We start from the raw sequence: 12,716 nt of genomic DNA, 5'->3' as shown, positions 1-12,716 counted from the left end.
AGGTTCATAGTGATAGGCAAAAGACCCAGAATAGCCAACACAATATTGAAGGAGAAGAACAAAGTTGGAAAATTAATACTACCTGACTTCAAGACTCACTATAACGCTACAGTAATCAAGACAGTGTGGTATTGGGAAAAGAATAGATAAATAGATCAATGGAATAGAATAGAGAGCCCAGAAATAGACCTACATAAGTACAGTCATCTGATCTTCGACAAAGGAGCAAAGGCAATACAATGGAACAAAGATAGTCTCTTCAACAAATGTTGCTGGAACTACTGGACATCCACATGCAAAAAAATGAATATAGACCCAGACCTTACAACCTTCACAAAAAATTAACTCATAATGAATCATAGACCACTAAATGTAAAATGACAAACTATAAAACTCCCAGAAGATAACATAGGATAAAACCTAAATGACTTTGGGTATGGTGACGTCTTTTTAGATACTACAGCAAAGACAGGATCCATGAAAGAAATAACTGATAAACTGGACTTCATTAAAATTAAAAACTTCTGCTCTGTAAAAGAAAATATAAATAGAATGAGAAGAGAAGCCACAGACTGGGAGAAAATATTTGCAAAAGACATATCTGATAAAGGACTGTTATCCAAAATATATAAAGAACTCTTAAAACTCAACAATAAGAAAACAAACAACTTGATTTAAAAAATGGGCAAAAGGGAACCGGCCCCATGGCATGGCGGTTGAGTGCACTCGCTCCACTGTGGCAGCCTGGGTTCAGATCCTGGGCATGCACCGACACACTGCTTGTCGGGCTGTGCTGTGGCAGCATCCCATATCAAGTGGAGGAAGATGGGCACAGATGTTAGCCCAGGGCCAGTCTCCCTCAGCAAAAAGAGGAGAATTGGCAGAGCTGATCTTCCTCACAAAAAAAAAAAAATGTGCAAAGACTTCAACAAACACCACACCAAAGAAATTATACAGATGGCAAATAAGCATATGAAAAGATGCTCCACATCATATGTCATCAGGGAAATGCAAATTAAAACAACAATGAGATATCACTAAACACACACCAGAATAGCCAGAATCTAGAAAACTGACAACACCAAATGCTGGCAAGGATATGGAACCACAGGAACTCTCATTCATTGCTGGTGGGAATGCAAAATGGTACAGCCACTTTGGAAGACAGTTTGGTGGTTTCTTATAAAACTAAACACACATTTACCATACAATCCAGCAATTATGCTCCTTGATATTTATCTAAAGAAGTTGAAAATTTATTTCAACCTGAACATAGAGTTTATAGCAGCTTTTACCATAATTCCCCAAATTTGGAAGCAACCAAGATGTCCTTCAGTAAGTGAATGGATAAATAAACTGCGGTACATACAGACAATGGAATACTATTCAGCACTAAGAAATATGAGTTATCAAGCCATGAAAAACCATAGATGAATCTTAAATGCATTTTACTAAGTGAAAGAAGCCAATCTGAAAAGGCCACATACTATATGATTCAGACTATGTGACATTATAGAAAAGGCAAAACTACAGAGGCAATAAAAAGATCAATGGTTGGAGGGAGAAGGGAGATGAATAGGCAGATAACAGGATTTTTAGGGCAGTGAAAATATTCCGTATTTTATTATAATGATGGATATACGTCATTATACATTTGTCCAAACTTATAGAATATACAACATCAACAGTGAATCCTAAAGTAAACTATGGACTTTGGGGGATTACGATATGTCAATATAGGTTCATCCTTGTTAAAAAAAAAATGTACCATTCTGATGAGTGATGTTTATAATGGGGGAGGCTATGCACGTGTAGGGATGCGGATATATGAGAAATCTCTGTATCTCCCTCTCAATTTTGTTGTAGACTCCAAATTGCTCTTAAAAAAATAAATCCTTAAAAAAATCATTCTTAGAAATGACAACAAAAGCATGACCTATAAAAAAAATTGATAAATTGGACTTCATTAAAATTAAAAACTTTTGCTCTCTGAAAGACCTTATTAAGAAGATGAAAAGACAAGCTACAGACTGGGAGAACATATTTGTAAGCCATGTATCTCATAACAAATTCAGATCTAGAATATATAAAGAACTCCCAGAACTCAACAGTAAAAATCAAACAATTCAATTAGAAAATGGGAAAAAGACTTGAAGAGACATTTCATTGAAGTGATATACAGATGGCAAATAAGCATGCAAACATGTTCAACATCATTAGCCACTAGAGAAATGCAAATTAAAACCACAATGAGATATCACTATACACCTATCAGGACAGTTAGCATGAAAAACAGTGACAACACCAAATGGTGGCCAGGATGCAGAGAAACTGTCTCACTCATACATTGCTGGTGGGAATGTAAAATGGTGCAGACACTTTGGGACACAGTTTGGCAGTTTCTTAAAAACTAAACATGCAACTACCATACCACCCAGAGATTGTACTCCTGGGCGTTTGTCTTAGAAAAATAAAAACTCACATTCACACAAAAATCTATACACAAATGCTCACAGAAACTTTATTTGTAATAGCCAAAAACTGGAAACAACCAAAATGTCCCTCAATAGGTGACGAGTTAAACAAACTTTACATCCGTACCATGGAATACTAATCAGCAATTAAAAAGATCAAACTATGGACACACGCAACTTGGGTGGATCCCAAGGCCATTATGCTGAGTGAGAATAGCCAGTCTCTAAAGGTCACATACTATATGATTCCATTTATATAATATTCTCAAAATGACAAAATTATAGAGATGGAGAACAGGTTAGTGGCTGCCAGGGGTTAGGGATGGTGGGGGAAGAGGTGGTGTAAGTATAAAGGGAAAGTATGAGCATGATCTCTGAGGTGATGGAACAGTTCTGTATCTTGATTGTAGTAGTGGTTTGATTGTAGTAGTGGTTTCACAAATCTACCCATGTGATAAATGACATAAAATAATATACATACATAGTACCAGTATCAAATTCCTGCTTTTGATATTGTACTATAATTATGTAACATATAACCATTTGGGGAAACTGGATGAAGGGTACATGAGACCTCTCTGTACTATCTTTGCAACTTTACATAAATCTATAATGATTTCAAAACAACAGTTAGAAAAAAGTATGGGGCACTGATTGTGGGCATCAGAATTATCTGAAGCAATTGAAATATATAAATTTCCAAACCCCACTCAAAACTCAATGATCTAGAACTTTTTTTCTCTTTTTAAATTTTAAATTGTAGTAAAATACACGTAACATAAAATTTACCATCTTAACCATTTTAAAATGTACAGTTGAGTAGTGTTAAGTACATTCACATTGTTGTGCAACCAATCTCCAGAACTCATTTCATATTGTAAAACTAAAACTCAATATTCATTAAACAACAACTCCCCACTCCCCCAGCCCCTAGCAATCACCATTCTACTCTCTGTCTCTATGAATTTGACTACTCTAGACACCTTATATAAAGTCCTCAAGATTTATCCATGTAGTAGCATATGTCAGAGTTTCTTTCCTCTTTAGGGCTGAATAATATTCTCATGTATGTAGATACCACATTTGTTTATCCATTCATCCATCAGTGGACACTTGGGTTGCTTCCACCTTGTTGTGAATAATGTTGCTATGAACATGGGTGTACTTGTCTGGAATTTTTGAGGGTGTGCCCCAGGAATCTGCATGTTTGATATGCTCCTCTGGTGATTCTGATGCACATTAAAGTTTGTGAACCACTACTCTAATTTGGGATTTCCCAAAGTATAGATGGAGAAAGATTTTTGGTAGCCCCCAGACACACTGTTATATAGATCTGACTCACACATGAGAAAGCCAGTCCTTTTCCAATTTTATGAATCATTCTGATTAGGTCAATAGAAAGTCTTAGTTTGGTGTTATTTATTTTGAACATCTAGTTTTAATTTCTCTTTTTTTAACAAAGAGAGAGCAGCCTTCAGATTCAGAGCCTTCCGATCCTTCAGCAGGCAGTAATAATGGGCAGAACTTATTAACATTGTTTTGTTTTAGTGAACTAGTCAGTGCCATTACTTTGTATAAACTGCAAGTGGTTTTCCATCCATGACAATGGTATAGAGGTGCTTTTCAATAAATCTACTTAATATTTTTGAGTCAAGTAACTTTTTTTAGCAAATAACATAGCTGGAGATAGGTGAATACTGTAAAACCTTAAATGGTGATATGCCAAGGAATGAAGAAAATACTGCTCTGAGGGACATTAACATTTGGATCTTGCTCTTGACTTTCTATACATGAAAGGAGGGAACCAAACTCTGATATACAGAAGCACATGTTCAAGGCATCCAGTAGATGGCTCCTATACGGCAGAAATGCGATGGCACCTGCCAAGCAGAGAAAGGGCAAACATAGGTGGGTAGCATCCACAACAACTTCTAAAGCTAGAAAATCATAACCCAAACCTTAGAAGTGTCAGATAGTGATGCTCTTTGTATTTTCTGGAATGATTTTCTTTTTCTTTTCCCTTAATGTTGAGTAAAATTATTTTAAAACATTAGCCTGTCCCCACTGGGAGAGGGGTCACCAAGAAGAGAGGTAAACATGTTCCAACCCTTGCAGCTGGAATTAGACATCCCAAGAAAAATGTGAAATCAATAGGCACTTGCTTCCCATCTGGGAATAGTCTTAGACTCGTTATCTACCAGGAACGTAGAAGGTTCCATGTTTAGATAACAGGAGGCTGCTCCTAACAATTATACCCTGAGCTAATGATAGTAGCTTTCACTGCACAGGTTGTGTACCAGTCACTGTCCCCTCTTTCTCATTTAATTCTCACAATGCTCTGAAAGTTGGCACTTATTATGTCTATTTCATGAATGAGACAACAAACTGAGACATGATGAAGACACTGGCTCAAGTCACACAGCTCAGGTTCAAACTCAGGCCTGTGGGGCTTCCAAAATCTGCCTCACAAGTCATCATTTTGTCCAGGTTCTGTGTGACCTTGGCTTCAAGCTCAGTGACAGGCTTCTTTGTCTTGTGGTTTCACAAGCAGAGACCCAGAAAACAACTTAGAGGCAACCACTCCTCTAAGATGCCACAGTTCTGGAGCTCTACTTGGGTCTACGAACATCTGTAGGACTTATTAAGATTTCTGCTTGTTTGAATTTTAATGTTCTCAAAACATGGTTTCTAGTCACCACTAGAGTTGGCGGCTCAACAGAAAAATGGAAAGAAACTTTGCTTTCCCATGTTTGCTAGAGCAGTTTGTCTGGGCCATAGCTGCATTAAGACAGGAAGAAGGAAGAGATGGGTGAACAGTTGCAGATTTACTGACTGACAGCAGAAAACACTGCTCGATATGTGTGGAAAGTCCATTTTTTTCCTCCGAAAAATCCTGCACCCTGAACCACATAGAGTTATTTCAAAAGATTTCCACACACAGTGCCCATAAATCCGGTAACACATCATCCTAATGAGAAACTTTTCAAAACTATTTTTCAAGCATTAATACATTTTTGAAAGAGAAAAACCAGACATACTGTCCTTAAAAACAAAAGTTACAGATTACACATCTACTAAGGCAGTTCATTAAACTTATTTTAAAATCCCTGAAGGTTTGAAAATAGTGCAGGAGATGATTTAGGGGGTAATTTAGTGGGGGGGTTTTCCCCTCATAGAACATCTGAGAACATTTTCTTTAATATTAAAGGGCAAAGTACATACAGTTGTGTAAACCGCAAATGCTCCACCAGTGCGTGAGTGAAGGAGGAGATCGCCAGTTTGAAAAAAGACCCTTTTGGTATCGTCCACATAAACCATTTGGCCAGCTCGCCGGAGGTCAGTAATGTGGTCACAGAGCGTGGAAAGAGGCAATTTTTGAGCTGGAAGCATTCCGTGTGGGAGACATTATCTCAAACGAATGTAAAGAGAACACATGTACACTAAGCGAGCTTGCCAGCTCGGAGGGGAGGTCTCTTGTCGCTTCTTTTTTTTTTTTTTTTTTTTTTTTTTTCCAGCGGAGGAATCCCGAAAGCGCCGCCCTCGACGCGCGGCAGAGCCGTTCAGAGTCGGGCGGGGTAGAGGATGCTCACCGCAGGCAAGAGACGCGGGCCGCAGGCGAGGGGTGGGAGGGGACGAATTAAAGGGGATTCCGAAGTTTTGGAAAACTTTAGCAAAAAGAAAAAACACGAGAACAAACGGCACCAAAGAGGGTCTGTTTGTTGCAAGAGCGGCGGTTACAGAGTTCTGAGGAAAAGAGGCAGAGCAGGGACCTGCGCGCCGAGCGGCGCTCCAGGAGGGAACGGCGGAGCGGGCAAGGGTGCTACCGCCCGGCTCTTCTCCAACTTGAACGCCCGTGAATCACCCGAGGATGTCGTTAAAAGGCATATTACGATCCCCTTGGTCGAGAGTGGGGCCTAAGAGTCTGCATTTTCTAACAAGCTCCAGATATTACAGCTATTGCTGGCCCGTGGACCAAACTTGGAGTAGCAAGGGATTTGTTCACTGCGGTGAAGAAATTCCGGGGTAGAGAAGAAAGGGGCTTTCTGAAAAGGACGATAAACTTCCAGGGTAGAGTGACCTTAAAAGGGGCAACGATAGAAACAAACTGGATAGGCAGGGATGGGGCCGAAAACTGGCCAGAGGAAGGACCACGGTCTCGAAGCCTTTATTCCGAGCAGACTATCTGGAGGGAAGGGGAGGAAAGAGGCGCTCGCCCTGTGGTTCAAGAAGAAAACGTCGCAAGGGACGGCCTGGGGGCTTCTGGGAAGGGCGGGAGATGCGCACCTGGACGCATGTAAGCAGGTGGACCCGCAGCCCGCGCGGGGGCCGAGGAGGCCCGGGTCGGCCTGCCCTTACCTGCGCTCACCCTGGTCCGTGTAGAGGTTGAGGAAGAGTCCCTCCCAGGTGTCCTGGTACACTGGGCCCGAGAAGCTGAGCTGCAGCTCGTAGCTGCTCCCGGGCTGCAGGGCCTCGGCGAGCTCCAGCACCATGTACTCCATGTCCAACGCGAACCACACGTCGTTCACGGGCACGCGGCCGACGGTGGCGTCTCCGGTGCCCGGGGACAGAGGGCCCCGCACCTCGGCGCTGGCACAGTCCAGGAAGAGGCTGTGCAGCAGCAGCCGCGCGGTGGACACTGTGCAGCGCACCGTGATGTTCACGCGGCCAGTGAAGCGCAATGCTGGCCCCGAGTGCTCGTCTGGCCGCAGCCGGGGCCACAGCTCTAGCTCATAGTGCAGCGGCACGAGCCAGGGAGGCAGGCGCAGTTGGTCCCAGGGCCCTGGGGGTCGCCAGTCGCTCGGAGTGGCCGCCACCTCCGGCTCACGAGCGGGGCCGGACTTCGGCGTTGGCGGCGGCTCCTTCTGCTTGCGGGGCGGGACGGGCGCGGCGTCCGGGACCGCGCGGTGCTGAATCTCCGACGGCGGGACACGCGCGCAGTGGCCGTACAGAGCTGCCAGCACGGCCAGCGCCAGCAGGAGCGCGGCGGCCAGCCCCGCCAGCAGCAGGGCTACGGCGCGGCTCATGTAGAAGCCAGAGCTGGAAGGGGGCCCCATGGCTGGGGCCCGGGGCGGGGGCGAGGTGAGAGCCGGGTCCCGGCTGCGGCGGCTCAAACCACAGGCTCGGGTGCTCAGAGATGGGACCCCCGCCCCTCCTCTTTTGTACCGTCCCTCCTCCTCCTCGAGGAGCCCGAGAGACAGGAGAGAGCAGTCAGGCCCACGGCTCTCTCCCTCCTAGCTAATCAGATCCAGGTCCCTGCCTACCCACCCCCGCCCCCGCCAGAGCCTAGGGCAGAGGTGGACCCAGCGCACCGAAGCGCGCGCCTCTTCGAGTCCGAAGGAAAAGACCTCGCAGAAGAGGCTTTCAGAGTGGCCGCGGGAGGGGAACGGTCGGACCAAACTCGAATTTGGACACCTCTGTCGGGATATTTGGATTCACGGGGTTTGTTGGGTGTGCCCCGGTGCGGTTTCAGGTGTTGTGGGAAAAGAGACAGGTACAGAGCCCCCGCAGCTCCTTGACTGCAGTGGAGCTGCCGGCAGCACACCTGCTGGGCACCACTCGGGGATTCATGGGTTAGGGGGTGGGGAGGGCTCAAGTACCGGGATTTTTGGGGGCGCGCTCTGAAATGACCCTAAGAGGGACAGCCGTGCTGTCAAAGCTAACTTCCGGAGCCAAATCTTTGGCCTTTAATTCGCGAATAAGCTCGGACTCACGGGGCCCAGGCAGCGAGTGGGAGGACGGAAACAAGGTCGGGAGTCCCGCGGCCTATTCAGGGCTTGGGAACTGGGGCTCGAGGAGGCAGCGAGGCAAAGCCAGGGAGCGTGGCGTCTGCGTGCCCCGGGTGAAGGAGAGGAAAGGGCCGGGCGGCAAGCCGCCACTTAGCTCCTCAGCTGCTGGGAAGTGGTTTCCAGTCCTGGAGCCGGGTCTGGCTCTCCGCATCCCTGCCTGGGGAAATGGGACGCCCTGCTTTCAAAACTCTCCCCTTTCAAGCAAAGAGAATACGACAGTACGGACTTTCCACTAGGAAACCACCGGGCTGGAACGCCTCTCCCAGGCGGTGCCCTCCTCCGCGAGGTCTTTGGCACGTCGGGCATCTGTTTGCCATTTAGCGGGCGCCCCTGGGAGACGTCCCCCGCCTGTGAGCGAGTCTGCACGCACGCGCTGGAGTGGACTGGGAACCGGGTTGCAAGCACTTAGGAGGCGCTGGGGAAGAGGGAGGACAGGTTGGTTAAAGATCCTGCTGCTGGCTGAAGATTTATTTGAGCGCATCCCGTCTTTAGACTCCTTCAGATTTTTCAGAACGAAGAGAGATTTTCTGTCGCAGTCATAAAACAGTCTTCGCTTTCCTGCTTTGAACTGTTATCTCCCTTCCAGTTGAAGAAACCCTTCCACCTGAGTTCAGAGACGGGGTAAACCAAGATGATTCTCCTGGAAAATGTGATCTTCCCCGCTCCTTGACCTGAAATTAATCACATCAACATGAAAAACCTCCGGAACAAGAGACAAAGAGGAAGGAGACTCGTCTCCAAGCTCACGCAGATGGTTGTGCTGTAGTCTGTGGCCCAGGTTCCGGATTACAGGTTTGATTTGCTTTCTTCAGTAACAGAACAGTCATATTTAAATATAATTATGACCACATGCATCACTCTCAGAAGATCCTGAGTAGAGCTGAGGGAGGAGCAGCTCCTTCTGTTTCTCTCTACATAACCCACCACAAGTCGGGCTGCCAGAATTGTGAGCTGCTGAGCTAGCCAGAGCCTCTGCGTTTACGTCACTGTTAGATGGGGATTGTCACAGATATGGAGCTAATTAATCATTGGCCTTACCACCCGCTGCACAATGTTTTGAAGGATTTTGAAGGATTCCAGACTCCCAAGGAAAGATAAAAAAAAAAAAAAAGTGAGTCAGTAACAAGTACTTCAAATTCGTATTAGAGGTAGCCCTCTTCTCGATTTTATATAAGAAACTCTACTGAAAAGTGTATACGTGGACATGAGTATTTAATTCCATTTCTCTAACATCCTTAAAGAATTAGAGATTGGCTACCACACAAAAAGTTTCAAAGTAACAAAATCACACCAAATGATTCATCAATTTAAATATCTTATTAAAAGGGAAAATATTTCTGATAAATCATTAGTGTCAAGCAAAAGAAGTTGCAAAATAATATATTGGCTGAGCCATGCTTACGTTAATAATAAAAAAAGAACTGGAAAATACTATTATATGAAATATTTGACATCTCAATGAAAGAGTAGTTCTGGGACATAGATCAGCTATCAGGAAAACATTCACTGGAAAATTAGAAGGAAATTTTTTTTTAAATGAGCTGTTCAGAAAAACTAGTTACTATTCAAATCAGCTGAAGCAGTCATTCTCAGTTGGGCATGCTTTTGGTGCCCCTCTCCCCTGGACATTTGGCAAGGTTTGGAGACATTTTTGGTTGTCACAACTTTGGGGGCAGGAGGTGGTGTTACTGGTATCTAGTGAGTACAGGCCAGGGATCCTGCTAAACATCCTACAATGCACAGGACAGCACCTTACAAAAAGAAATATCCCACCAAAAATGTATGCTGCTCAGATAGCCTAAGCTGAAAAAATAATCCAAGCCTTTTATATGCTACCCAGGTGAAACTTCACCTGTGTATCTTGTGTCGCTATTTACTTTTGTTGTTTATGTTTATACTTTGGCATGTCTATTATTTTTCCATCTTTATTTCTTGGTACTTATTATGAACCTCTATAATACTTTATTATCCCCTTTGGCCACATGACCTAATTTTTCTTTTCTTTTTTTCTTCATCTACTTTGATAATTTAAATTTTTTGAATGGGTAATATATTTGTAAGATTCAAAAATCAAAACAATATGAAAATTTATTTGTTGAGATATCTTGCTTCCATCACTTCCATAGTTAATAATTTTTAATAGCTTTTTTGTGTATCCTTTCAGTGTTTCCTTACGCAAATCAAACAGATACAATTATGCACCCTTGTATTTCTCCCCTTTCTTACATAAAAAATAGTATACCAAATATGCAATTCTGCATCTTGCATTTTCATTTAACAGTATATCCCAGATGTCTTTCCATATTAGTCCACAAGTATCTTTCACATTCTTTTCTATAGCTGAATAGTATTATATGGCATGGATATACCTTTGCAAAGATTTTCCCAGTTTGGTTATTTGAAAGGATTCACCAGACTCCACAGAATATCTTCACATAGGCTTTTATTTAAAAGCAAAGGATATGGTGCAGCAAGAGAAAGAGGATACAGGCAAGCACTGGAAGTCAGAGAGGCAGCCCATATACAAGCTCCCCAAGGGCCCTTATTTGCATAAATGGACCATGTTGTGTCACCATCTTGAACCACCAAGGTCTGTGACAGGAATCTTGTTTACAAAAAGCTCAAAGGAGAAGCTCTTAGAGAGGCCCTTTAAATAATCAAGCCAGGTTTGTCAGACCCATAAATCCAGTTGCAAACCATCAGTAAAGAAACTAACCCTAGTGGCCTCCAGGGAGAATTTCAGACCTTAATTGCACATCATAAATTGATCAAGAGTCAAAAACCAGATATCCAGAAGTAAGGAAGAGTAAGGACAACTGAAAATCCTCTCCTCTATGAAAGCAATATGAACACTGGAAAAACTGTCAGAATTGACTAATCAGAACTCTGGAAAGTAACCAAAAGCTTGCAGCAATACAGGGAGTGTTTGTTCAAGAAAAACAGCCCAATCTCAGAAAAAACAATGAGCTTTATGGCATTTTCATTTGCTTTATTCTCATTTCCTTCTACTTGGCTCTGCGGTAGCCTTAAAAATCAACAGCCTGTTATCATGGTGAAAACCAGCAGCCTAGCAGCTACTGGAAGGAGCATAAAAGTGTTAAAAGTCCCATCAAAGCCTCATTCTCAGAGACTTGTCATTATTTGATCTATCTGGTGATTCTCTGGAAGACTTTACTCTCAAGGCTATCTTTATTTGACCTGATTCAGAGTTCATCCAGTGTAAACAGCCTTTCACCAGGGTCATTGGTTGAAAACAACCACAGGCAACCACTGACTGAGGTGGGCAGTATTGAGGCAAACGCTTAGACCATTCTCTAAGTAAAAGCTCAGGAATTAGATATCTTGATTAGATATCATTAGATATCTAATCAGGAATTAGATATTAGGAATTAGATAATTCCTAATTAGGATTAATTAGGAATTAGATATCATTAGAATCTTAAAAGTAAAAGTTCAGGAATTAGATATCTACAGGGGGCTTTGAAAAGCTCCAATATGGTCCTGAAAATCTGTAAGGCCACATGCATGCATAGGGCTATACACATGACTAAGGCTGTACATATGCTCAGAAAAGACCTGAGAAGGCCCTGAGCACTCACATCTAGCTAATCTTGAGGAATTGCTCAAGCCAGATGTGAAGGCTAAGGCAGAGTTGTCAACAGCCTAGCCAAGTGTTGAAAGGATGCTTCAACACACATGCAGGGCCCCTTGGCAAAAACTAGGAGACTTATTGGTTCTAGGTATTGAAGGAAATCCCTGTCTAACCATTAGGTGACCACTAAGCTAACTGAGCAGAGATATCAGTGACCACCACAACAAAGAATACAAACTTTACTGAATTAGTTTAGAAAAGTATCTAAGCAGACAAATGACAACAGTCAGCAACAACAAACCCTAAAGAGGAAAGAGAATCTTTTTTTCAGAGTTGTCACATAATTTAAAATATCATGTTTGCCCCCCAAAATTATGAGACATGCAAAGAAATAAGAAAGTATGCCCATACACAGGGAAAAAAGTAGTCAATAGAAAATGTCCCTGAGGACTTTCAGATATTGGGCTTACTAGACAAAGACTTAAAATTAGCTATTTTAAATAGTTAAAAAAAAAAGAAACAAATGTAGTCATGTCTAAAGAACTAAAAGAAAGTATGGGAATGATATTTCATAAAATAGAGAATATTAATAAAGAGAAATTCTAAAAGAAGAACCAAATAGAAATTCTGGAGTTGAAAGTACAATAACGGAAATAAAAAAAATCACTAAAGGGGCTCAACAGCAATTTTTAATTAGGAAGAAGAAAGAGTCAGTGAAATTGAAGATAGGTCAAATGAGATTATCCAGTCTGAGTAGCAGAAAGAAAAACAAGGATGAAGAAAAATAAACAGGGCCTATGAGACCTGTGGGACACCATCAAGCAAACCAATATACAGACTGTGGGAGTCCCAGAAAGACAAGAG

General features: G+C 43.0%; 1 protein-coding gene across 1 annotated transcript in view; it reads right to left on the bottom strand.

Moving 5' to 3' along the window:
* LVRN (laeverin) overlaps positions 1–7,528 on the bottom strand; it is a 78,144-nt gene extending 70,616 nt beyond the window's left edge. The window contains exon 1 of the mRNA XM_058538862.1: positions 6,831–7,528. Within this exon, the coding sequence (XP_058394845.1) occupies positions 6,831–7,528 (698 nt within the window). The remainder of the gene's footprint in view (positions 1–6,830) is intronic.
* Between the last annotated feature and the right edge of the window lie 5,188 nt (positions 7,529–12,716).

The sequence above is a fragment of the Diceros bicornis genome, chromosome 1, assembly GCF_020826845.1.
Source record: "Diceros bicornis minor isolate mBicDic1 chromosome 1, mDicBic1.mat.cur, whole genome shotgun sequence".
In the NCBI taxonomy this organism is placed as follows: Eukaryota; Metazoa; Chordata; class Mammalia; order Perissodactyla; family Rhinocerotidae; genus Diceros; species Diceros bicornis.
The sequence above is the reverse complement of the archived record's forward strand: the minus strand, read 5'-3'. Positions and strand labels throughout refer to the sequence as shown.